This window comes from Aythya ferina (assembly GCF_964211825.1).
Source record: "Aythya ferina genome assembly, chromosome: 18".
Lineage (NCBI taxonomy): Eukaryota > Metazoa > Chordata > Aves > Anseriformes > Anatidae > Aythya > Aythya ferina.
The window spans coordinates 10,696,433-10,722,387 of record NC_140317.1 but is presented as its reverse complement, the minus strand read 5'-3'; the positions used below and the strand labels follow the sequence as shown (position 1 = coordinate 10,722,387).

General features: G+C 44.8%; 1 protein-coding gene across 3 annotated transcripts in view; it reads left to right on the top strand.

Moving 5' to 3' along the window:
* ABCA5 (ATP binding cassette subfamily A member 5) overlaps positions 1–24,551 on the top strand; it is a 31,893-nt gene extending 7,342 nt beyond the window's left edge. For all 3 annotated transcript variants that reach the window (XM_084491749.1, XM_084491747.1, XM_084491748.1), the window contains exons 8-40: positions 1,222–1,363; positions 1,862–2,050; positions 2,393–2,540; positions 3,395–3,563; positions 5,153–5,211; positions 5,740–5,850; positions 6,071–6,246; positions 6,550–6,669; positions 7,425–7,563; positions 7,727–7,817; positions 8,005–8,144; positions 9,224–9,343; positions 10,361–10,562; positions 10,816–10,985; positions 11,816–11,949; positions 13,047–13,184; positions 13,343–13,456; positions 13,816–13,986; positions 14,889–15,002; positions 15,251–15,388; positions 15,757–15,831; positions 16,360–16,451; positions 17,049–17,175; positions 17,304–17,421; positions 17,537–17,628; positions 17,780–17,955; positions 18,443–18,518; positions 18,604–18,698; positions 19,292–19,411; positions 19,594–19,743; positions 20,649–20,728; positions 20,990–21,045; positions 21,731–24,551. In XM_084491749.1, the coding sequence (XP_084347875.1) occupies positions 1,222–1,363; positions 1,862–2,050; positions 2,393–2,540; positions 3,395–3,563; positions 5,153–5,211; positions 5,740–5,850; positions 6,071–6,246; positions 6,550–6,669; positions 7,425–7,563; positions 7,727–7,817; positions 8,005–8,144; positions 9,224–9,343; positions 10,361–10,562; positions 10,816–10,985; positions 11,816–11,949; positions 13,047–13,184; positions 13,343–13,456; positions 13,816–13,986; positions 14,889–15,002; positions 15,251–15,388; positions 15,757–15,831; positions 16,360–16,451; positions 17,049–17,175; positions 17,304–17,421; positions 17,537–17,628; positions 17,780–17,955; positions 18,443–18,518; positions 18,604–18,698; positions 19,292–19,411; positions 19,594–19,743; positions 20,649–20,728; positions 20,990–21,045; positions 21,731–21,838 (4,150 nt within the window). In that variant the 3' untranslated portion in view covers positions 21,839–24,551. The remainder of the gene's footprint in view (positions 1–1,221; positions 1,364–1,861; positions 2,051–2,392; positions 2,541–3,394; positions 3,564–5,152; positions 5,212–5,739; positions 5,851–6,070; positions 6,247–6,549; positions 6,670–7,424; positions 7,564–7,726; positions 7,818–8,004; positions 8,145–9,223; positions 9,344–10,360; positions 10,563–10,815; positions 10,986–11,815; positions 11,950–13,046; positions 13,185–13,342; positions 13,457–13,815; positions 13,987–14,888; positions 15,003–15,250; positions 15,389–15,756; positions 15,832–16,359; positions 16,452–17,048; positions 17,176–17,303; positions 17,422–17,536; positions 17,629–17,779; positions 17,956–18,442; positions 18,519–18,603; positions 18,699–19,291; positions 19,412–19,593; positions 19,744–20,648; positions 20,729–20,989; positions 21,046–21,730) is intronic.
* The last annotated feature ends 1,404 nt before the right edge of the window (positions 24,552–25,955 follow it).

Here is a 25,955-nt window from a genome sequence, read left to right as displayed (position 1 = left end):
GGATTAAAGGAGTTGCAGCATGGTGTTTTTGTGTAGTTTGCTTTTATCGTTGTCAGCACTTTGGCTCAGTAACTCCTTTCCTGGAGGATCAACAGGTAACACACAGTCTTTCTTCAGAGCCTATCAGCAGCATTTCCCCAACACATAATTAAGCCAATCTAACTCTATAATTTTAACGTGCCACGAAGAGCAGTCTAAACAACAAGTTTTAATTTGCTTTCTTACTGTGAGGAAAATTGTCCTATGCAGCACAAAGCAGTTGGCTTTGTGTATTTTTTTTCCAAATAAGAGGACGTACTAATTCAAACACATTGATAATTGTAGTGATAAAAAGGGGTTCGCTTTCTGCTTCCCGCAGTTGCCTAGAGTGGTTTAGCATTGTGCCCCGCTGCACCATAACAGCCAGCTGCGGCTGTCTTTTTTTTTCCTCCTGGTTGTTTTCATTGTGTTTCTGTACCAGAGCCCTTTCCTGATGTTCGGCTCTGTTTTTCTGCGGTGCCTTCTTGGTGACAAACCTCATTTCCCACGGGTCTGATCCCTTGTGGCCGTGCTGGTCGGCCGCGGTAGCAGGCTGCACATGTCCCTCCTGAGCATTGCAGATGTTGAGAAAATTGTTCTACCTTTCTGCTTCAGGGACTCCCTGGGTGAAATGGGTGTGATCTGGTAATGCAGCTTCTGCACTGGAAAAAAAAATCAGAAGCATGTGTTGGAGGAAATGCGTTATTTTTACTACCTGCGTACAAACTGCATCTGTTTGCTGAGGCCAGAGTTGCTCACAGTCTTGCAACACCGCTGTCAAAAAGGGAAGGATTTTATTACCTGGCGCAGCTACCGGAATGACTAGTGTGTTAAATTTTAAATAGAATTTCTTTAATTATTGAAACCTACTGCTCAGTTACCCTCTTCTGGTTAAACTGGGAAATTAATTATGCAAGTTCAAAAAAAAAACAAAAAAAACTAGAAATCATGAATTGTGTAATTGTTCATCTTTTGGAAGCAGCGGGTGCTGATGTCTGTGCCCTGATGCTCAGAACAGTCCCAGGGACGTTTACAAGAGCCCTTTTCATTTAGGGGCTCTTGTTTTCTCGCAAGCCTGGCCTGTGGTGCAGCTGCCCGGAATGTGAAAGAATTGTAGTTCTAGCTGGTTTTGCATGTGAGTAGTTCAGGATGTGAATTCATTCACTGCTTTCTGTTCCTTTTTTTTTCCCCTTTTGCTTGTAGGCTTTCTTGGGTGCTTCTGTACACAAGTCTGATCTTCGTTATGTCTATTCTCATGGCGGTGATTGCGACGGCCTCCTCACTCTTTCCCCAGAGCAGTGCCTTTGTGATATTTCTCCTTTTTTTCCTGTATGGCATCTCTTCAGTAAGTATGCCTCGGCCATCCCATCCACAGGTTTTATCCCCTCTGATCTTGTTCTCTCTACTAAACAGTCTGGAACAAACGTCACTTCCTTAGGGCAAGTGTAATGTTAAAGCCCTAATTAATAAGGAATTAATTTACACAACAAATTGCATGTGTGAGTTCATAAACAAATATTTTTGCATTGGTTGCTTATGATCTGTCACTTAAAAAAAAAAAAAAAGGCGCGGGGGGTTACTAACTGGAATGTACACACACACTCAGCAGTATGGCTCCTTATTTCTATTACTTCAGTTTCTTTTGTGTGCCATCACCTGGCATCTTTGGGAAATCTGTTGCTCATGATGGTCTGTTTTTAAAGGAACTTGGGTTCATGTTGTAGTGACTGTACCAGGAAAATTATTTGATTAGCAGAAGCTATAGTCTTTCTAATTTTATTTTCTATACCTTGTACTAATATTTTTTAACATATTGCTCCTTTCTTTTTTAATCTGTTCTTAGGTATTCTTTGCACTTATGTTGACACCTCTATTTAAAAAGTCAAAGCACGTGGGTATAGTTGAGTTTTTGGCCACCCTGGCTTTTGGATTTGTGGGCCTGAATATCGTCCTGCTGGAAGATTTCCCCAAGTCTTTCGTGTGGGTTCTCAGCCCCCTGTGCCAGTGCAGCTTCTTGATTGGTGTTGCACAGGTAAAGAACCTTCTGCTTGGACTGCAGCTTCGTAGCAGTCATTTGTCTTGCAACATTTCTGATAGGTAGTCATAGAGATATTCTTAAATAGTTTGATTTATTTATTTATTTAGTAAGCAGATGGTGGGGAAAAATGCACGTCTTAATAGCTTCCCATGGCAATTCTAATATCAAGTAAAACCCAGTGCACCATCAAGCAACTTTATGTTGTTTCTGTGATCTTGGTCACTTTTTGACTATTTTTTTTTTCTGTTGCTACATTCTGCACCCTTCTTGTCATGCCTTGCCAAGCTGGTAAAATGTGGGTGTGTAACATCTCGGTCCATGCATGTTTGTTGGCAGGTCATGCATCTGGAAGATTATGAAGATGGTGCAACATTTTCAAATCTAAGTCATGGTCCTTACCCACTCTTTATCTCACTTATCTTACTGGTGCTGGATAGCATATTTTATCTGCTTGTAGCTGTCTACCTTGATCAGGTCATTCCAGGTATGTTCATGAGAGAAATCGAACTGAACTGTGCTAATGTCATGAATTCCCAAAGTACTGAGCCCTCTGGTTGAAATCTCTGGTGGAGCTGGGTGGCATTTCTGAACTCCTGGGTCCTTTCCTCCTGCCCACTGGGTTCCACAGTGTTGGCATGCAGTGTTTGGCTTGATTCTAGCTGTGGAGAAAGGAGATAGTGCTGTTCTTTGCAAGTAAAGTTTAAAAAGTGACTCGGGATACTTTTAGCTGAAATAAGTTATATTCTGTGAAAGTTGGGATATGGGAGGAAGGAGTATTAGCATGTTTAGAATCGATGGTCTTTAAGTATGTCAGCTAAACCTTGTCTCCATCTTTCTAAAAGGCTTCCTTACTAGGCTAGCTTGGGTCTCAGCTTATGCAATTTGTTCTTACGGGATAAAAAAAAAGTAAAGACCACTTTGCCTGTTCCAGACCTTTCCTTGTGACAGCTGTAAATGAACATGAAACAGAATGAAGTTGTTCCTCATGTGACTAATGCCTGTGTTAAGCCCTTCCACTGCCTTTGCCTGTGATCTCCATTGCTTTCTAGCGCATGTAGTTAAGTTACCGTACCTTCAGCACTGGAGATTTTTCTCAGATAAAAAGAGATTTACACATCTATTTAAATACTTAACAAATCCAGGACCTGCTAGCAGCACTGATGGAAACCATGGCTTAAATACAGATAATGTAAACTTGGCTGGGGAAGCCCCTCCAGAATTTGGATGTGGGCTGGCTCCTAAACTTTGAGCAGGATAGCTCATGGCTTTTATAGCCAAATCCCAAAAGCTGCAGTGTATTTACAGTTAAGAAGTTTTCTTTTTTCCTGTATTACCTAGGGGAGTTTGGACTACGCCGATCATCATTTTTCTTTATGAAGCCCTCATTCTGGTCAAAGCACAGAAAAAATTACAAGGAACTGTACGAGAGCAGCATCAATGGCAATTTAAATTGCAGTGAGATGGTTGAACCTGTGCCTTCCGAATTTCAGGGAAAGGAAGCCATCAGGTATGATTCCTGCCTGGCCCCATGTGCAGTTTAGCAGATCACCTGAGTCTTCGATGTTTCATTTGTAATTTGGAAACTACTTCTGTTCCTCTAATCTGCTGATTCAAATAGCACATGGTATGCATTGCGGAGAGTTCTCCGCACACGCAGCACAGCGTGTTTCCATATTCAGTGAAGCCCCACCATCAGCTACATGGATGCTCTCCAAGGGTAAATCACTGGGCTTAAAGAAAGGGTTTGTTTGTGTATTGTATTCCTTCAGCTGGAGTCCTCTCAAAAACGGCCGGTTTTCCATTCCTTCAGCCTCGCTGAGGCCGCGAGAGGCGTAAGTGATTGCAGATGCTGAAACGCCTACTCTGCTGGGAGAGTTTATTTTCTGGTAATGCACATTTGAGGAGAGAGCTGAATTCTGGGTTTCTGGGAAGTCTGTTATGTTCTCCATAGACAAGAGGGGAACTTCATGGTGGTTTTACCTAGCAGTCATAGGCAAGAGGGTAAAACAAAACTGCAAAATAGATATGCTTGGTCTCATAATTCACTCTTCATTTTGCTTTGCCTGTTGTCTTGCACCCGGATTGTCTTGTGTTTTTAGTGTTTCTTAGATATTGTTTTGAGAATTTTTCCTTTAGTTTTTGTTTTCATCACTGTCCAAATGCATAGCCTCATGTGAGCTGAGAAACTCTGTTTTCACTCCTTTTTTATGGCTTCACTAGTCTCAAATGAGTTTTTGAGCTTAGTGACCAGAATGAGTGTTGTGCTGTCTGTGCTCTCCATGTCTCTTTGGGTGTCTGCCATAGGTTGAAGTTTTAATGGAAATGTTCATGAGGATGCTGTAGTTACTTTTTGCCTTATTCATCTTTCCTGGACTCTTTCCATAGTGTGTCTCCACCAGCTTGCCATCATTCTGCCATTGTCTTTGAACATACAGGTTTTGTAGTCTTTCGTATCCCTTTCCTCATCCCATTCTTCATACTTGTAATTTCCTCTCTGACCTCATTTGCAAGGTGGTCAGGCTTCCAAAACCCATCCTTTACGTTGTGCCTTCAGGTAAACTGGTGGTTGGTTTTGGTGGTGTTGCGTTTTTGTTTTGAAATGCAGTAGGGCTGGAAGGAAGGCTTTTACCTCTCAGAGAGAAAATACCTGCTTTCTTTTGCTTAATTTTGATGGAGAACTGCCAGTAATCATGTCTTCGGAGTCTTGTTGTACTAATATGTCTCTTCCACATTGTGTCTGTTGAATCTTCTGTCAGATTGTGAATTTACTGGGGAGTAGCCGTGCCCTTCTCTAACTTGGGAAGCCTCTAGTGCATTATTCTACTGTGTGAAAGAAACACGGACGTGAAATAATTCATCCTGTCATCATAGGAAATGCCTAAGAAGGCAACAAGAAAAAGTTTTCTGATACCAGGGTGGAGATGATTAAGTTCTGTGACAGAATGTCCTGTCTCTTGCATTGCCTCTATGGCTCGTAGATGTGTTTTGTGCCACTTTAGCACAGTCATCTTGCTGTGACTGTTGCTGCGTGTTGAACGTTCAAAATGACATATAAAGATCCTAAAATAGCTTATAAAATGACATGTCTTCTTTCAGAATCAGCTGTGTTCAGAAAACATTCAGGAAAAAGGGGGAAACTGTGGAGGCTCTCAGAAGTAAGAACATTTTAGCTTTTAAGCTGCTTATCAGATGCAGAGGAGCAGTAGCTGGATTGTTGAGTGATCTTTTTGTGTTTCAGTTTGGGCTTTTGGGTTTCTTTTACTGGGGTGGGACTTGAAGCGTGAATGCCAGATGTGCTTGTGTGCGCCTTCTCTCACCGCTTTGGCAATGATCTCCTCTAAACCAGTGCCCCAGTAGAGGAGCCCTTCCCTCACTAAAGAAAGCCTGATGACACCGTCTCAGTCACTTCTCCTCCTCCCCTGTCATCAGGAGGCACAACCTGCCTGCCCCATCTCCCCAGCCCTCTCCTTGCCCCATGGCACAAAGCCCCGTGCCACTCATGGCCATGGCCACCCCGCTGGTAGGCCGCAACATGGCATGGAGGCTGGGCCTTCCTCCTAGCAGAACGCGAGGCTTACCCCATATGTCATTTTTTGATTTCATCTCTCTGGCATAAACCCACTCAGGGTGCCACAAGCTCATCACCAACCTCTCCTCTCTCTCCTGTCCACCTTGTTGGATAGACTTGTCCTTCGACATCTATGAAGGCCAGATCACGGCACTACTTGGGCACAGCGGGACCGGGAAGACGACGCTGATGAACATCCTCTGTGGGCTGTGTCCACCGACAGATGGTGAGGCTTCCCGCTGCCAGGAGCTTTGGCCACCCTGCTTTTGAAAACCATTATCCCTTCTTATTATCTCAAGATGCACCAATTTTTTCTCTGGATAATATCTGAAAGAGCCCACCTGAATTTCTTGCCCCTCTTTAACTACCCAGGCCAGCCTGCTTTCTGGCTGCCTGTAAAAAAAGAAGAAGAAAAAATTAAGTTGATTGTTTTGGGCTTTTTTCAGGGTTTGTCTCTGTCTATGGTCACCGAGTCTCTGAAATTGATGAAATGCTTGAAGTGCGGCGAATAGCAGGCGTGTGCCCTCAGTCTGATATCCACTTTGACATATTAACCGTGGAGGAGAATCTCTCCCTGTTTGCCGCAATTAAGGGAATACCTCAGAATGACTTGATACAAGAGGTAAGTTGCTTGGACACAAGTACAGTCTTATATGTTCATTTTTAACCTACACAGCACAATAACCCTACGTGGCCCAGATGCTTCCTGAAGGCAGGTGTGGAGGGGGATATTACTTTACAGTACAGCAGACAGAGGCAGAGTACAGGCAGACATTTTTGCAAGGATGATCTATTTGTTTTTTCCTAGGAAACTAAAATGCATATGAAACGTTTAAATTTAACATTAATTTGAAGGCTAAAAATTGCAATCTGGTTTAAAAAAATAGCTTTTTTTTAATAATAAATCTGTTTCTTACATTTAAAGGTTCAGAAGGTGTTGTTGGACCTGGATATGCAGCCTATCAAAGACAATCAAGCTAAGAAGTTAAGTGGGGGGCAGAAAAGGCGGCTGTCGGTTGGAGTTGCTGTCCTTGGGAACCCAAAGGTGAGGGTGACAGAAGCGCTCCCAGCTTTGTGTTACTAACACACCTAAGTGATGATGTTTCTTGTCAAAACCAATTAATGCATTTAACATTTTAGATGCCTAAGTTGATACTGTGCGCAACTGTTACTTTTTTTTCCCCCTTATTTTAGTTTTAAACAATTTAGTCCAACCTCCATGCTTGAAGGTGTTAATTCCTTAGGTGATGGTAGTAGCTGTGGATTTGATGTCTTTATGAAATAAAGAACTGAGAAGCTTTATATTGTTCCTGGCAGGTAATATTTAGCCCCTAACAGTGAATCTGAGCAAGACTTTCCTTGCAAGCAGCGTGAGTCCTTGGCTTGGGAGCAGAGCCACAGAGCTCTCTTGTGTTACAGATCTGTTATTTCTGCCCTGTAGGAACTGGGGCTGCTTTTAGATAGGCATTAAAAAAGGATACATCTGACAGTTCACTGGGATTTTAAAAGCATATATTTAAGCATTCCTCAATAGACAGAGTCAATGCATAGCTAAATGTAATTGCACTTGAAATAGAATAAAACAGATTATGGCATTAACTTACTGAATGATTTTTCCATTTTTCACAACAGGAGGTGTGTTTATTCAAAACGAAGGGAAGATAGGATGTCTCCTGTGTTTTGAGCAAATAACTAGCAGGCTTCAAACCAAAAACCTGTGTCTGTCATTTAGATAGGATTTCTGAGGCTGCACCTTGCACACGGATATGGCCTTACAAATGCTTCTACTTTTGCACAAAGGTTTTGCTGCTGGATGAGCCAACTGCAGGCATGGATCCATGTTCACGTCACATTGTCTGGAACCTCCTGAAAAACAGAAAACCAAATCGTGTGACGGTTTTCAGCACTCACTTCATGGACGAGGCAGATATCCTTGCTGGTGAGCCCTGCTGTGGCCCTGTCCATAAACGACAGTTGTGTTACTGAGCCTCAGGTGGTGCTTCTGCAGCCAGGGAGGCACCGTTACGTAAAGGGCTCACCTGGGTTCTGGAGCCTGTTGGCAGTCCTCTTGCTCAAAAGGCCTTCTTGATTTTTGTTTCCAGATCGTAAAGCTGTGATTTCTCAAGGGATGTTAAAATGCCTTGGATCTTCTCTCTTTCTGAAAACCAAATGGGGAATTGGCTACCGCTTGAGGTATTCTTTATGTGTGACTTCATCTATCTGTGTTTTCTTTGTAAATCAGTAAGACAGCACCCCTACCCCAAGAAGGACCCTTTTATCATCTTCTGATTGCTTGGTGCTCTGCAGGCTAATCTTTCTGATCTGGGCATCAGGACAAAAGCCACATTTTTAAAACCAGTTTCTTGTGTGTTTTCATTAGCATGCACATCGATGCCTATTGCAATACAGAAGCTACAACCTCGCTGATCAGACAGCACGTACCCACAGCCAGCCTGCTCCAAGAGACCGACCAGCAGCTCGTGTACACCCTGCCGCTCAAGGACATGGACAAGTTTGCAGGTATTGGTGTAGGGTGGGATGGGTGTCGAAGGGAAATGAGTCGAGCATGGCTGTAGCCTGCAGTACTTGTCAAACTGTCATTTCTGCATTTGTGCATTTATACAAGCTCTGGGGGGGGCTATGGTTTGGCTCAAGATCAGTGAGCGAGGTCTTTGCTTTAGCTCTCATCAGTTTCTCAGGCAAGCGAAGACCTTGTTGCGTTCCTCAAGGGGCTGTGGTGCAGATGCTGGTGAGATGCCTGTAGCAGAAACATGAAAAGACCCTGTTGTCCAAGAGTCCTGTTGTCTGGCACAAGCATCTTCTTACTGCAGAACATTTCAGTGACCAGGGCTGGCCTCCAGCAGGAAGCCAATAAGTCCTACAATAATCCCCCTTGTTGTGAGCCACAAAGAGCATTGTGGCCCTGCACTGAAATTCACTGTTGAGAGAGAGAGTGTGGAACAAATGTGTTAGTTTCACTAGATGGCAGCAATTATCTGATTTTAATTGTACACAGCACTCCTTGTTTGTTTCCCGGAAGAAAATGGAAGAAACAGTGTGTCCTTTTCACTGTTGGAAAAGCTAAGGGGGAATCAATATGGATGTGATTGCAGCTCACATTTCATAAATGCCCTTTTCCCGTTACATTTAACTAGTAAATAATTTATTAGCTTTACCTTTAGCAGTCACTGTTCGTACTTTTCAAAAAGAAACATCTTTATGCAAGACTGATTCAGTTCCCCCAAACTGTTTTAAGGAGAAGTCGAAGCTAGGATGTGCCTCAGCAATGGAGGCAGGAGCAACTGGGGAGACCTGGCGAGTGTTGTTGAGTGTCCAGCAACTCTTCCCATTTTATTTATTTGTAATTTACGTTTTCTGTGCCTGACCACATAGGATGAAAAGTGTTGTGCTATAATGAGCCTATCCTCACCTTGGTTGTCATGCCATGACCTGTGTCTTCAAGTTGAAGTAGCCACATTTACGCGCTATGGTCTTGAAGGCTTAGGGATGCAGAGCGCTTCTGGCTTGCTTGAAGATCTCTCGGGAGGACGATGTGATCCTGTCCCAGAGCAACCAGTGTTCTTCACTTCTATCTGCAGGCTTGTTTTCTGACCTCGACACCCACTCCCATTTGGGCGTTATTACTTACGGTGTTTCCATGACGACTCTGGAGGATGTCTACCTGAAGCTGGAAGTTGAGGCAGAAATCGATCAAGCAGGTGGGACGGCCCATGGTGTTTTCCTGTTCTCCCTTGTATTTGGTTTAGTACGAGGTAGTGTAGATGTTGCTGTGCCGCGTCGCTGCTAGGAGGCTTGCTATGGAGGTAAGAATTAAAAACGCCTCGCAGAGCGCTGTGTCTGGTGGCACAGGGCACCTCAGGCCTTGAGTTATCCCAGGTTTTTGAAATATTTATCAGGAAAAAGACACATAAGCTGTGAGCTGGGTGGAGAGAAATTCTGGGAGGATGAAGAAAAAAGGCTTTTTGGTGCTGTCTCTGCAACGATTTAATTTTCATACAGTGTACCTACATCTCACTTCTTTGCTTCACAGCTGCACTTCTTATGTCTATCTTTTTATAATGTGCTCTGTTTACCTCACGGAGCTTACTTTGAATAAATTCATGATATAAAATTGATTTCCAGCCTTCTAGATGAGCAGTAATATTGGTAGCCTGCACGTAAGGCTGAAGCTGAGCTTGTCTTTCTCCCCTTCCTTTAAATTTCATCCAGATGAAAAGCTGGGACCGCCGACTGTTACTGCAGAGCTGATCAGATCTTCTGATGTCAGCTGTGAAGGGTTGAAGCTGCCTTTATCTTTTTAGAGCTTTTTGCAATGCAGAGTAGTAAACTATCCACACTGCAAAGTTTTTGAGTGGGTGTAAGGGGCTTTAACAGCTGAGTGTGCTGATGCTGAGTAATGCAGGTATGTACCTGGGCTGATGTAGTGGAGCTAGGGCAAGGCTGCACCGTCTGAGTGTTTGTAGGCTATCAGTTTTGCTCTCCCCGGGGCAGAAATCTGTATCATCTGCCTTCAGTGTCTGATCTGTGTGCTTTGGGGTACATTAGTATCATTGGCCTTGGGGCTAAATTGAGAGCCCAGGGAGGGATGAGGTGATTTCTCAATAGCAGCGGTCAAGAATTGACTTCAGCAAAGCTTCCTCCAGACCTACGATCTCAAACCATGTAGCCCTGTCAGAGCAGCCCAGTCCATACCCTTTTACTCTCTTCTGTTCCAGATTACAGCGTGTTTAATTCCCAGCAAGTGCAGGAGGAGGCAGACACAAAGTCACTCGATGACATGGAGCAGAGCCTCCTGATGCTCTCAGAGACCAGGTCGCCCCCAATGAGCCACGCAGCCCTGTGGAAGAAGCAGGTTTCCACCATAGCAAAAGTTCACTTCCTTAGTCTCAGGCGAGAAAATAAGTGTGTCAGAGTGATGTAAGTATTGAGGCTTTTTGGTCCGTACACAAAAATCTCAAAACCTGTTTGAATGACAACAGGGAAGAGGCAGGATGCAATTTAATTATTGTTTGTAGTCACATTTAAACATAACCAAGTGTGAGGCTGTTCATTGCTGTTGAATAGCTGCATTTTGGGGTGAGGGAGATGTTGTTTTAATAGACGTGCACATCAGCTGGGCCTGCATTTGCTGAATTTTAATAAAACCAAACCTTTTCTTTTTTGCTTTCAGGTTGTTGCTTTTTCTGATTTTCCTTGTCGTTCAGATCTTGTTGTTTCTCACGCACCACTACATCAAAAATTCAATAGCTCCTGTCAGACTCTCCCCGGATTTGTACTTGCTGAAGCCTGGGGAGGAATATCACAAGTACAGGAGTCGGCTGCTGCTGCAGAACTCCACAGGTAGGGGAGGGAAGGGGCTCTGCAGGGCTGGCTGCTGGCTGCTGCATCCCCTGGGGTGAGGAAGGGAAGGTGCAGGATGGGGGGAAAGGTGGCGGTTGCAACCTTCTGGGTTCAAAACAACTTTCCTTGAAGTGAATCCAAATCAAGCATTTCCAAGTGGCCAGACACGGTAGAGAGTGAGAATCCTCTGTGTTGTGTGGTTCACTTCAGAGATCTCCCTCCTCCTGTGTGTGATGGTGCTGTGCTCCCTACACAAAGATGATCCGTGTGAAGGAGCTGGGCACAGAGACACTTGGAGATATAGGCATTAAAATCCTGCTACAAAGCGCTTTGTAAAATTCCTTTCTGTTTCAAATGGAGATGTTTTAAAAATGGCTAGCAGCAATCTGGGCAGTAGAAATAAACATCTTATTGAGCTCTCGGGAATTTGTACATAATATGCTTTCAGTCCTCCAGATACTGCATCAAAGCGCCTCTGATTTCTGTCTGTTAGCTAATTCTCTGTGCAGCTGAAACGCTGGGTAACCTGATGATGCTCCTTGGCACCTCTGCTTCCAACTGTTGCATTTGGCCTGTGCGACTTAATTGTGTAAAATAACCGAGTGTTTCCCGAGCTCTGGGGAGGCTGCGGAGGGGGAAGCAGAGACAAAAACATCTGCGGTGCTCAGAACAGCAGAGGACTCTCTTTAGCGGGCACGTGTAATGAAAGGGTGGTCGCTATCATATGGTTAGATCAGGGAGAAGACTGCAGCACTGCTGACTTGAAAACACATCAATAATTTTGTGTAAAACACTGCAAGCTGGTGATGTCTTTTTCTGTCTCTTACCAGACTCAGATATTGATGACATTGTCCACTCTCTCGGGAGCCTGAACGTCCTGGTGGAGATGTTCAATGACAGCGACTATGTTTCAGCTGCACCTCACAGTGCAGGTTTAAATGTGTTCGACCTTGAATCCAGACAGGTGAGACAGACAGACAGACAGACCTGCTCGGTCATATCCCAGAGCAGCTGGCCAGGGGCTGGTTTTGTTGCTCTGTCCTGAAAGGCATGGGGGTGAGCCTGATGAGGTTGATGCTGATTGTTCACTTGAGGTGATAGGGTTGAAATTTCATCTCTGCTGTTTGTGTGAACATTTGGGGACCACTCTGTGTATTGAGGCTCTGGGTTGTTTTCAATAAGGAGATCAAATTTTTAAACGTCCAAAGTATTGAATTATATAATCAAATAATGTCATATAATATTGCTTATGCAAGAAGCCTGCAAAGAGGACTTGTAGAGGACTGGAAATATGCTCAAAATAAATTCATTCTTTCATAATGATAATTATGGTAGGTTAATAAAACTTCCATTCCTCTTCTTTCCTCACAAACACACAAAAAGCCAAGAAAAATATTTTACTTCACAAGAGACCTGGCATATGAACTTATTCCTTACTTGCACTGGCTGAATTACACAATTTGACAGAAGTATAATTCCATGGTGCTCTCATGTGTAAAGAAAAATGAGTATCTTGGACTGGAATTATTCATTTCACAATGGTCACTGAAGGAGTGTCAGGATGATTTGAATATCAGGGTTGTATTTAATTTCCAACAAAGGAAATGCTTTGCAGTATGCCAGCTCTATCTCTTGTTCCCTTTTTTTTTTTTGTTGTTGTTGCAACTACTAATAGCAGTGTGACAGTGCAGTCCTTAGCTAACATAAATTTTTGTCTGTTTTTAAAATGCATTAGCAAGAACTTATGAGTGCAGATCCTTGTGTATTTTGTTTTTCAGGCTGTAATTGGCTGGAGCATCATTTGTCAGAGTGTAACAGTTGCATAAAACATTTTGAGGATTTATTCCAAATAATTTGTTCTCTATGAGCATGACTGTATTATTGAATTAGGTTTTGTGTTCTAACCACTCTGAGCAGCACAGAGCTTCCTGCAAAGCATCCTCTGTCATGCAGAGATTTTTTTTTATCATTGTTCAGGTTTAATTAAGCCCACAGGAGAGCCCTTTCAGGGCGTTACCCTTCAGGCAGACTAATTAATGTAACAAATACTTCTCTTTCCAGAACTATGTTTTCACAATCGTATTCAACAGTACCATGGTGCATGCCGTGCCAGTTTTGATGAATATTGTCAGCAACCTACTGCTGCGCACTCTGAACGTAAGCGAGAGCATTCAGATCTGGAGCAACCCCTTCATCCAGGTGAGCAGGGCTGGGGACAGCTCGCAGCAGGCAGCAGAGCTGGTGCTGAGGTGGGCTCAAGAACTCATGCTTTTTCACTCCCAGTCGTGTTCCAATCATAAGTGCATTTTTTTCCCCACACGCCTTCTATTATTGAAGAAATCTGATGTATATTTCAGGATCTTCCAGATACTGTTTTCAAACTGGAGATCTATTTCGAAGCTGTGCTGCTGGGAATCATTGTCACGGGCATGCCACCCTATTTTGCCATGGAGAATGCAGAAAACCATAAGGTAAGCTTCTGGGTGTGGATTTGTAGACACACAAGATCTTAAAAATCTTGGGATTTTTTGGAAAGATCTTCAGAGGTGTTTTAAGTAGTATCCTTTGCCTTGCAAGGCACAGGGCAGCCAGAGCAGAGCAGGAGTGACTCCGGTGTTGGTGGCATCGGGTAGAGCAGGTTTCAGAAAAGCCCTTTGGCTTTCTGTGGAAATGTTACGTGCTTTGGCAGCTAGGATCAGCAACAAGTGGGCGATGTGCTTCTACATGTATACAATGTCCATGTAAAAGTGGTGAGTCAGATCAAGAAATGAGAGCCCACCCATGTACCAATACAGATGACCATCGTGGGCATTTTCTTTTCCTGTTGCAGATCAAAGCATACACACAGCTGAAAATAGCAGGGCTTTATCCGTCCGCTTACTGGGTGGGCCAAGCTGTCGTTGACCTCCCGCTGTTCTTCTCCATCCTCGTCCTGATGATAGGCAGTCTCTTTGCCTTCCACTATGGCATCTATTTCTACGTCGGCAAGTTCATGGCTGTGGTGAGTGTGGTGGGGACCTGAGGACACACAGAGGTGCAGGGGCTTGGTTCTGTTATTTTCCACAAGCATTTATTTTTATTAGATGGTTCAGCAGGGTTTTCCAAAACAATGTATACAGAAAATGCCTGATCAGGGTTCCTGGTGCAGAGGCACCAGCCTGAATGTACCAAAGGCAAAACCTCTTCTTCCCCTGAGGGGGGAGGGGGGAAGGATTTAGGGTTTAACTGAGAACCAGAATAAAACAGAGCTTTAAATTACCAGAACCTTCCAAGGAAGTGCGCTGTCATTCTTTGCTCAATTTGCTCTGCGCTGTTGCTGCCATTTGATAATTGCGCCGCTTGCATCGGCACTCTGCTAATGACAAGGTTGCGGTGACTTTGAACACAGACCAGCTCCGCAATGAATTGCAGCATATGCATAAACTAAGGAGGCTACAAGCCATCATATCTTTTATAGTTGGAGCTGGCTTTTCTGAAATCTTAGCTGTAATTGAGAAGAATTGGATTTTCCCAGCTTCTTTCCCAGAATTGGTAGCTCTGCGCTAATCAGGTTTGGGGTGTGACCGCAGGGCTGATCTGTTACTGCTGCATCCGTCCCTTGTTCTGATTGTTGCAAAAATGCTAACGTTGATGGAGGGCTTGGTAATATTTCTTAAAATCATCAGGTTGATATGTATGGGAGCCTGTGTTTTTTGTTTTGTTTTAAATAAAAGCAAGAGTAAATACAGCAAACATGGAACTACATCCAAGGGCGTTCCTACCTATGTATCTATTTCTGTATTTAAAGACACATGCTGTACCCAGAATCATGTACAACCCTAAAATAACATCAGCTGATAAACATACAAAAAAAAAATGGGTTTATACTGCACGCTTCCTGAGAAATCTTTCTTGTCTCTGCAGCTTTTTTGCCTGATTGGCTATGTCCCGTCAGTCGTGCTGTTCACTTACGTCGTCTCCTTCACATTTAAAAAAGTCCAAAATACAAAAGAATTTTGGTCATTTATATTCTCAGTGGTGAGTAACTTTCCCTCAGCTTTGGTTAACTGGGAGGCCTGATTCTCTCCAAAGCCACGCCAGCCTTTCCAGCCTGGTCATTTCACTGTGTCCTTACTGCACAAGAAATCGAATATTTACCAATGTTTCTTTATTACTGACATATACTAAATGACAAAAGCTTTAGAAATATGCCTCAAATTAAGTAACGTACACTTTTAGAGCCAGAATTGAATGAAAATGGAATTTTTTTTCTTTGTTTTGTATAGGCAGCTTTGCTGTGTACGGTTGTCACCGAAGTGGCCTTTTTTCTGGATTTTTACACAGTGACCACCACCCTGCATTATGTCTTCTCCATCTTCATTCCCATCTATTCCCTTATCGGCTGTCTGATCTGTTTCATAAAGGTAAGGACACAAAGCAGATGCTCTCCAGAGTGCTTACAAATGGCTGGAATCGGGTGGGCACCTTTAAAGATGTGACTGGGACCTGCATAGTGCCATCAGTAGCCAGTTACTGCATGAAGAAGGGCAGCTGCTGGCAAAAAGTCACCTTTTTCCTGCAAGCAGAGTGTTGCAGGTTTAACATGAGGAAAGACACAAGTCTACCATTAAATATCGAAAGGAAAGCCATGTGCTGCTCAGCCTGTGGGGCTGGGCTAGTTTGGCACATTGATCCGGATCTGCACAGAGCTCACAGGGTAAAGCGCAATGCAGAATACGTGGTCTCTGGTAGGTAATTATTTTCTTAAACAGGGTTTTTGTTGCATTGTTAGGTCTCGTGGACAGACAAACAGAAGAATGGAGAATACCATGACCCATGGGACAGGCTCCTGGTGGCAGTTATAGCAGTAAGCATCATTATTTGCCATAGAGAATTGGTAACTCCAGCTGGGAGACCCCTTTTTTTTGGGCATCTGCATTAGTAAAAAATTGATCTAATGCTCAGCATCTGTGGGGTCTGCTGCTTTGCAGGCTATTGCAGCAGAACAATATCAGTAAAACTTGCTGTACTTACCAACTCAATATCTCCTGCTTCAGTAGAGTTACTAACAGTGCTGTCATTAATTCTGATTATTATGGGAGTCCATACCGATGGAGGACGAACTCCAGAGCAGGGGACAGTCTGTCTCTCTCCTAGAAGCCAAGCAATTGCCATTAAATCAAAGCAGACTTTCTCTTTACTGCCAGCTCTTCATGGCTAAAGCAGGGGCATAAGAATATATTTCATCTTCTCAGAGCCATCAGCATTTCTGTGGTGAAGAGCTGGTGCTTCTCATCACTCGTCACACCGGTGGGGCTGCCTATAGGGCTACCTGTAGGATCTCCATCCCCGGAGGGCTAGCAGTGCTCTGACAAATGACTTCTATTTGTTTTAGCCCTATTTGCAGTGTGTTGTGTGGCTCTTCCTGCTGCGATGTTTTGAGGTGAAGAACGGAGGGAGGACAATTCGAGAGGATCCATTTTTCAGGTGTGTTTCTCTATTGAGCAGACTTTTAAAAAGGAGTAAGTCCAAGGAAGCAGTTCTTAAAAATCATGCAGGTGGTTGAACTGCAATACGTAGCATACAGTTATGGGGGATAGTGCAGCTTTTGCTTCCTTTTGAGTTATCTTTATACAGAACTACAAATTTTGAGGGCAATCCTACTTAAAAATAAGGTTAATAAGGGGATTTCAATGCCTCTTCTGATAATGTATAACCAGGATCACAGCTGTGAGTGCCCACCAGCAGGAGGGTGAGCAGCACTGCAGGGGCAGCAGTGACTTGCTTCCACCGAAGCAGAGCTGCTGCTTGCTTTGCAGCCATGAACTTCCCTTCCCACTGCATCATCAGAGATGGATGTTCTAACAAAGAGCTCAGCGTTAAAATGGCATAATTGCACACACTGACAGCTCCTTCAACTCTTTTGGGGCTTCTCGGATGCGCAGCATAAACACATTACTCCGAGGTTTGGCAAGCGCAAAAGCTTTCTGTATCAACCGGAGAGCAAATCTGGATTGATTTCTCAGAAAGCTTTGCTCCACCGGAATGCTGAGCGCAGGCCTCGTGCTGTTTTCTTCCCCTTAGAAAATGCTTCACAAAAGTCAAAACCTGGAAGCTGCCGGATGCCCCGCGTGATGAGAACGAAGATGAAGATGTGAAGGCGGAGAGGCTGCGGGTGAAGGAAGCGCTGAGCAACCCCAATAGTGAGGAGGTAATGCTGCAGCCCCAAACCCTAAATTCAGTGGCTGCTGGGGGCTGCAGCCACCACGGGTCATGGGGACATGGTTTCCGTGCAGAGCGTGCCAGAGCATCACTGTTCCTTCCTCTCTCCTTTCTTAGATGCCAGCGATTGTGGTCAGCAGCCTGCACAAGGAGTATGATGAGAGGAAGGAGTTCCGTCTGGGGAGGAGAATAAAGAAAGTGGCAACAAAACACGTCTCTCTCTGCGTGAGGAAAGGTTCGAGTTGGATCGTTTGCTGTTGAGCTGCCTCGGTTACAAAAACGACTCTTGGTTTTGTGAATTAATTTGTCTGACCTCACAGGCAGTGTTTTGTGTGTTGTCCTGCCCTTAGGAGAAATACTGGGATTATTAGGACCCAACGGAGCTGGGAAGAGCACGTTAATTAACATGCTTGTTGGAGAGGTTGAGCCGACCAGCGGGCAGGTATATCCTTCCTACAAACCAAACAGAAAGTGAATCCATGCTTAACATTTGTCATTACTGCTGCCCTTCCTGAGTGTCTTTTGCTAAGTCTTCAGCAAAACCAGTTCTAAAACTGACAATATTATCGACTGAAGCTGTTGTTCTTCTGCAGGTTCTGATGGGAGATTATTCTTCTGGAGTGAACAGCGACGATGACTCGGTTAAATTCGTGGGGTACTGTCCTCAAACTAATCCACTGTGGCCAGATATTACACTGCAGGAACATTTTGAAATTTATGGCGCTATCAAAGGCATGAGTCAGACTGATGTTAAGGAAGTTGTAAAACGGTAAGTAGTTTATTATAGAAACATTTGAGGTTTTAACTGTTTTGGTGTTTTTTTTTTTCACTTTTCCTAACACAGTATTTTTTTTTTTTTGAGTTTATGATCAGATCATTTTAGCAAATTCATCAAGTTTTAGTTTGTAGCTTAGGAGATAAAGATTAAACTGCACAAAATCCAATTGTTTTTTGTATTTTATTATTTCTAAAAAACTGTGAAATGCCAGTGACAGCCTTGGCAGGGGCTGCAAGGATAGGGAGGCCAAAGCTTGGAGCCATGTCTGGGTTGTCAACACACGGTTCCACTGGGACACAGGGCCTGTGACAGACAGAAGCGCCCAGCTCTGATGCTGCTAACTGCTTTGCTTTTTCTCTACAAATCTTTGTAATTCAGTTCTTAAATGGGACTGATTGCTTCCAGTGTGATGAGAAGAAAGCTGAACCACCACACCCTGTGTTACCTGGACTTTTCATGTCTGCTTCTCCTTCCACAGCATCTCAAGTGCCCTGGATTTAAAAGACCACCTGCAGAAGACAACGAAGAAGCTGGGAGTCGGGCTGAAACGCAAGGTATGGAATTGCTTCCAAAGCTGCCATGGTGCCTGCTTGCAGGAGGCATCATGGCAATTACCCTGCTCCTTTGCCCTCCTTTCAGCTCTGCTTTGCCCTGAGCATGCTGGGCAGCCCGCGGGTGACGCTGCTGGACGAGCCTTCCACTGGCATGGACCCCAAAGCCAAGCAGCACATGTGGTGAGTGCCGTGCTGGCAGGGGGCTCCTGTCCGCTTGGGAATTGGTCCTGGGGAGCAGCCCCATCACTGCTGATGCTACCAGCTGGGGGGCAAGATGCACACCCCCTGTGTCCTCTCCTGGAACAGCCCCGGGGTGAAAAGCATGGAAGTCAGGAGAAAGAAATCTTCAAAGTAAAGGAATACGAGGAGTATGAGATTTGAGTCATCTTTCTTAAAAAAAAAAAAAAAAAAAAAACCTCAGTGGGACACCTTGCTCTGCCGTTAGTCCACAAACCAAGCCCAGGGCTGCAGGGAGTCACTGCACACCTAACAGGAGAGGAGAAATGTAATATGCAGTGCATGGACACTTGGTGTTGGGACAGTCTGCCTGTGCACCTCTCCGCAAAATACTGACATTCAGCTGTCTTTGACCAGGACAGTTGAAAAACCTCAGCAACCAGAAGGAAACAAAGACTGAATTCGTTTTTCTATAACAGCAGCGTTATTTGATGATTCCCCTCCCAGTATCTTCCTAGCATTTTATGCCCAGTGTTGTTTTTTGCTGTTGCTTCAGTAGTGTCCTGGTTGGGAATTCCTTTTTTCCTGTTTTGTAGGCGGGCAATTCGAGCAGCCTTTAAAAACAAGGAGCGAGCAGCCATTCTGACCACGCACTACATGGAGGAGGCGGATGCTGTGTGTGACCGCGTGGCCATCCTGGTGGCTGGGCAGCTCAGGTACTGCTGGCAGTGGAAAATGGGGCAGCTGCTGGCCATGGAGCCTTGTTCTAAAAATTAGGCAACAATTGTCCCAACCTGGAACAAAATTAAGTGTGTGTAAAGGGGCTGTTAGATGTTAGTCTGCTTTTTTGAGTGTGGTGTAAAGCATGTACCACCTTTTCTCTCTCTGCCATTGGTAGGTGTATAGGCACTGTTCAACACCTGAAGAGTAAATTTGGCAGAGGATACTTCTTGGAAATGAAATTAAGGGAAACACCTGATGTACAGCAGATGGAGTATCTGCAGAGGCAGATTCTGCACATCTTCCCCAATGCAAATCGCCAAGAAAGGTAATGTTTAACAAATAAGCAGAGAACATTGAGCTTAATACAAGTCTCTGATTTCTCAGCAGCTCATCAGTAATGAGTAAGGAATGCCATAATGCTAACATTGACAAAAAAAATTCCCATACAGCTTAAAAAAAAATGTTTTGCAAGTCAGCAAACCCGAAGTGTTCGTGCCACCGACTAGGGCCAAGCATCTGAATCATGTGTGCAAAAGTGGCATAGCAGAAGCAAAACCAGATTTCTGCATAACTGTTGCGTGATGGCTTCCTTCTCTGTCATCCTGGAAATGGGATGAATTCTGAGGCACGGAATCCCTGCCCATAGCTGGAAACACTTGGTTGAACTGTGGGGACCTGGGGTTGAGGGTGGGTTGGTTGGCTTTCCCCCAGCAGCTTTGAATTCCTGGTGACTGCTGCTGAGGATGTCGGAAAGAGCACTGCAGGCATTGCACAAGGCACATCCTTCCCATGGGGGAGATTTGAAGGAGAGTTTGGTTTTCACAAGCCCTTGTGCAGGGTAAAGCAGGTCCCTCTTCTGGAGCACTGGGTGCAGCGTGACCCCTGTCAGAGCTGGTGTGAAAGGCAAAACTTCATCGTTTAAGCCCTGGCAGGAGTTTTTGTGTGTCACTTTATAGGTAGAATATAAATGGCTGACTCTCAGCTGAAGGGCATAAAAAGCACCAAGCAGGCCCAGGTGAGTTTCAGCTGAAGCATCCCAACCAGGGTGCTCTCAAACAGGTTATAACCCCTCTGCTCTCTTGGAGCTGGGCCATCCCTCTTTTCTTGTGTGTGGACAACTCGTCAAAACGCCTCGAGTAGTCTTTAGTAAATGATTTAAATTTGTTCACTTGGATATTTGTATTTTTGCTTTTTACCTGAAGCTAATTTTGTTTTGTTTGATTGTTTCAGTTTTGCTTCTATCTTGGCGTATAAAATCCCTAGAGAAGATGTACAGTCGCTTTCACATTGTTTTTCCAAGCTGGAAGAAGGTAACTAAGCACTTGCCACCCATCGTGTTTGGAAATCTTTCTGTCTCCCACAGCTGATGTGTTTCCCTTCATTCCACGTGCAGAGGCACGTTTGCATTTATGTTGAAAATCCATTTAATTTCCTTTTTTCTATTGCTGTTGCCATCCCTGTTTCTTGTGAAGCCAACAGTAAGCACATGTACCAGCTTAAATGCTTTAAATCCAGTTGTCTCAGATAGTGAAGTATGCTTAAATATGCTTTCTTTTGAATTCTTTTAACAGTAAAACACACCTTTAACATCGAGGAGTACAGCTTTTCTCAGGCAACACTGGAACAGGTATGTTGAAGCAAATGTTATTCCATGAAAGTAATCCATGCCAGGCTTAGGCATTAAAGTTTTCAGGATGGGGTTTCTATAGGGGTCTGGGGCAGATTAACTTCACGTCTACGGGCCCTAAGCCATGCATCCTTGTGGGCATCCCTGTACCCACAGCTGGAGCTCGGTGCCCAGCTCCAAGGGGCTGAGGCTGCTCCACTGGTGACTTCTCTGGTATCAGGAAAGTGGGGCTGTACTTCCCCAGAACATGAATTGGGACTTTCAGTTCCCCTTATTCCCGTTTTCCCCTTACATTTTAAAATAAGTCCGGCCAGATGTGCTGGCTAGAACAAAGAAAAAAATAATTGTGGCATTAGTGGAACTATCGCTGTGATTTCTTAGAAAGATAGACATTGCTATTTTTTTATGAAAAGGGGGTAAAACTGAAGGTTACTATTGCTTAATCTGGATTAGTTACCACTGATGACAAATGCTTTCAGCTCGTATTTGGTGCAGCTTCCTTCCCAGTGTTTTGAGGTGGGAGGGTAGGAGCAAAGAGGAAAAAATCCAAAATACAAAAAACTTCCAAGTCGGATCTGCAGCAATATGTTCTGTATTTGTTAAGGCTTTTACCGTAAATTGTCTTGTGACTGAGCGAGTTCCTCCAAGGAACCTGGCACATTCATCTCCCTTATGTCCCTTCAAGGTCTTTGTGGAGCTTGCTAGGGAGCAGGAGGAGGAGGACAGCAGCTTCGGCACCCTGAACAGCACGCTGTGGTGGGAGAGGACACAGGAGGACAGGGTCGTTTTCTGAGCCCCTCGCCATCCCGACGGCTCGCCGGGCTGCTGGTGCTTTGTGCAAGTGATGATCCCCTACACCGTGTCGTGCTGGGGGAGCTGAGCTGCCAGGGCAGTACGTGGAAAGCATCTGGGGCAGGGAAGGAGAACGGCATTTGGGAACGCTGAGCATCCCGGCCCAAGCGATACTGGTGGAAGCAGTGAGGATCCCCACCATTACTCTGCCTGTTGTGACATTCCTCCTCTGCTGCTTGGTTCCTGGTTCACACAGAGTGAGCAGACGCTGCCAGGACACTTGGGCATCTCCTGGCGTTGGTGCCTGCCCCAGCGGTACCGCTGCTAGCTGTGCTCTGACAATGCCGAGGTTGGGCTGCCCTCGCTGCAAGCTGGGCATTTGGGCAACGCCAGCTCCCCTGGAGCATCCTTCCCCTGCAGGCATCGCTGTCTGCCCAGCGAGGCTCCGTGTGTGTCCCCACGAGGTCCTATCCCCGTGGCTAATCCATCCCTGCTCACGCTTAGAAGATGCACCTGCTTTGGAGAGGGGGAAAATCGCTCCGATGTAACCGTATTCACTGCAAGCAGGGTCCTGAAGGGTCCACAGGCTTAGCTTGGTGTCCAGCCAGCCTGGAACTGCTCACTTACAGCTGCAACCCAGCCCTTGTCAGCACTCGTGGTCCTTTCTGCTGCAGACTGGCAGGTGTGGCGGCACTGCTGTGTGTAATGCATGCACTGTAGGGTTAAACAAGGTACACAGAAGTGGATGCTTCCCCCCCCTCCCCAGCTTGGTAAAAGTACAAAGACATAGCTGTGTAGTTATGGGATTTGCAGAAATGTGTTTCGAGTCTGTGTCAGAAACAGTCCAATTCTGTTGTGGGGTGCGACGTATCCTGCCGGCTGGGCTGGAGGCAGTCCCTTTAGCTGTTTCCATTCTTGGCGGTGAATCCATAAGCACATGCAACACGATATCCTAGTCCTTCCTTGTAGTGATCGCAGTAACTAATGCCGTAGTGTGCTCAGCATAGCGTGCTTCATCCCAGCGTGGCAGTTTTCCATTCGCCTTCATAAACCCAAAAGAATAAGATTCCACTTCACAACCTCACACGTAGGAATCGTGCCTTTACTTTGCATAGAAGCACTACGAAGAGAAGAATACATAGTTCTTTATCCTAAGATCCAAAAGATGTATGTTTAAAATATATTATTTTCTACACAAAGCTATCATCACTTTTTTTAGTTTTATATGTGAAATTGAGGATTGTTAACTGTTCATTGTGTTCTGCAATGAACAAATTTAGTGATGCATTTTTATCAAAACACTGGCTTCATAAGTCATATCGATTGTGCATCTTCACGTTAAAGTTAGAAAATACCTTTGCTTTTCTTGAGGAAATTCAGAAACCAAGGGTTAATGAGGACTTCTCTGGCCCAGCTGTTTGTACATAGTCTGTGTAATACTGGTTTTTCATCACGTTGACAGCCCAGATCTGTTTTCCTTTGTCATCATGCAAACGTTTCTCACCCCAGCACAGGGAGATGTACAACTCTCACTTCTTCCTTCGTACCCTCAGGCTGCAGCTCAGGGTACAGATTTTGTTTTGCGGTGAAGCTTTGAGCCCTGGAGTTGTGGTAGCACCAGGACCATGACCTGAATTCGTCCTTTCTGCACATGCAGCCCCATTGCTGCCCTTTTCTAATTTTAGTCCTTTTCACCTAATAGGCTGTAAGGTAATTCTGTACAATGAGATTTCTGTCTGGGTAACATCATCCTATTTCACATAGTTTCTTATGTCTAACATTTCAAACAGACCCTATGAAAACTTTGTTAGCACCTGGAGTTCCTCAGCTTGGTTTTCCTGTTCCTCACCCCGGCGTAACCCAGGTGATGTGGCACTGTAGTTGTGCAACCTCCTGTATAAAGGATCTGGCACGTTGAGTTAACTTCATATGTGGGTGGGATCTTTTTGCTGTTGTGGCTTTGGCTTTCAATGTAGCATAAGGTGCCACCCCAAGACATCTCCGGAATTACAGTATACTGTAGAAAAAGTCTTCCAAAGTGTTAGATGATGTCTATAATTGCCAGAACAGGGAAAAAACATGCATAATTAAACTCTAGAATAACCCGAGAAGTCTAAGATTTAATCCTGCAGATTAAGTCCCTTTGTTCAGCTGTTGTCAGTGATGTACCAAGTGCTGGCCATACAACCTGAGCCCCACTCTGTGCAACACCTGGAAGAGGATGCAGTGTGGGGTTTGGGCTTGCTGTGGCCCTTGGGGCAAACCATCTTTCTTCGTGCTGCCTTTCCCAGGCATAATGATCCTTAGCTGCTTTGCAGGGATGTTGCGATGAGTAATTAGCCAGTGTATCCAGAAATCTGAAGATGCCTTTACTCTGTGGTCTTATTATAAGGATGTATTTTTATATGGAGGAATTTAATGTGTCTGATTTTGTTCATGTTACCAAGAAAACCCGTATTTAAAAACATCTGTGCAGTGAGTAAACCCTAATCTAGCAGACATACAGTGTTCTGGTAGCAGGAAACAGCAGGTTGTGGGTCTAAACATGTTTGTAACACTCCTGATGTCACAGTCAGGCACTTTGAATCATTTGCAGTTGATTTACTACTTTTATTTTTTTTTCCTATTTTACCATTCTGCTCTATTTGTAAAGTTGAGGTTTTCCATTTTCCAGCAGAAAGAACTACCAAAATAAAGATGGATTGGATTGTTAAGTGCTTGTCTTTCTATTATGCATGTGTTTTGCTGCCCTAGAAGTAGGGGCACTGGCTCAAAAAGCCCGGAGCGCACCGTGCAGGTGAGCGCGCGGCATTCAGCACGGCTGGAGCCTTCAGGGTTATTTTATTGCAGGGACTAAGATCATATTTTTAATTGAATTCAGGGAATTGTGGTGTTGCAACACTTGGGATTCAACAGCGTGAAGTTGTCGTGTTTCACAGCCAGATCGATTCGGCCCCGATCCGGGCTGTTGCTAAAAGTGACCCCGCAGCAGCTGCGCGCTGCTGGCACGCGGAGCTGCGCATCTGCGGCGATGAATCATCTTCATCCACTTAAAATGCACCCCACCAAGAAAAGTAATTCATTTTTCCGGCTGGATCCGTGCCCAAGACAGGCTCACTGGGTGGCTGGATGGGTGCTCGCTGCAGCGAAGGGCTGAGGGTGATGGGTTGGGAGGAGGAGGAGGAGGGGAAGGTCATCCACCTCCAGCCCTGCGGGTCAGTTAAGGACATAGTTAAGGACATAATGAAATGAAAAGCGGGGTGTGCCTGTGGCAGGGAGGAAAACAACCCCAAAGAAATTTAATCTCAATTTAGTCAAAGTTCCCAGGTTTTCATACTAGTTTGTGTTTAATGGTGTCCTAAGGGCAGCATGCCTTTTTTCTTTCTTTATTTTTTTTAAGTGTCTTCTTTAAAGCTGAAAAATGAATTAATTTCCCTGTAATGTTTCCTTAAAAGATCTTCAGAAAGTCCCTAATTCAGTATGTTGATTTTTCTCCTTAGTGAAAAGTTTCTTGGAGCTTTCAGTTCTCTTTTTCTTCCCCAAAACAAGTTGCTTCAAGCATCATCTTCGCAGCACCCGTCCCCAGCATCTCTCCTGCCCTGGTAGACACGGGCGGGCTGATGCCAGCCTGGCCCTGAGCCTCCCCCCCCTAAGGAATCCTGTGCAGCAAGTGCCTGGAGACCTTGTGAGCAGCCCTTTGAGGTTCTTTGGGCTCCCTTGTTCCTCTCCAGTGGCACCATGAAGGGCTGCCTTGAGCAGGAGGCCAGCAGCAGCACCCATGCGGGTTGGGAAACCCAAAAGCACGCTCACGGCAGGCATCCCCTCTGTATTAAAATGCGTTTTCTGTACATAACCTGCAAGCATGCTAGGGGTCTGCTTTGTGCTGGGTACAAGTGCACTATAGCACAGAGGATGTGCTTATAATTTTTATTTTTTTTTCGGTGAATTTACTGAAAATGAGCTGTGCATCCCTGCTGTGCCTTCCGCTGCTCCTCTCCTAAGTGGGCTCATTCCATGAAATTAAATGAATTGGCAGCCACAGAAGAGCTACAGCCCCTTGTTAAGCAACAACCAGGCTGTTTCTGTGTTTTCACTCAATTTTGCAAAGCAGATGCAGT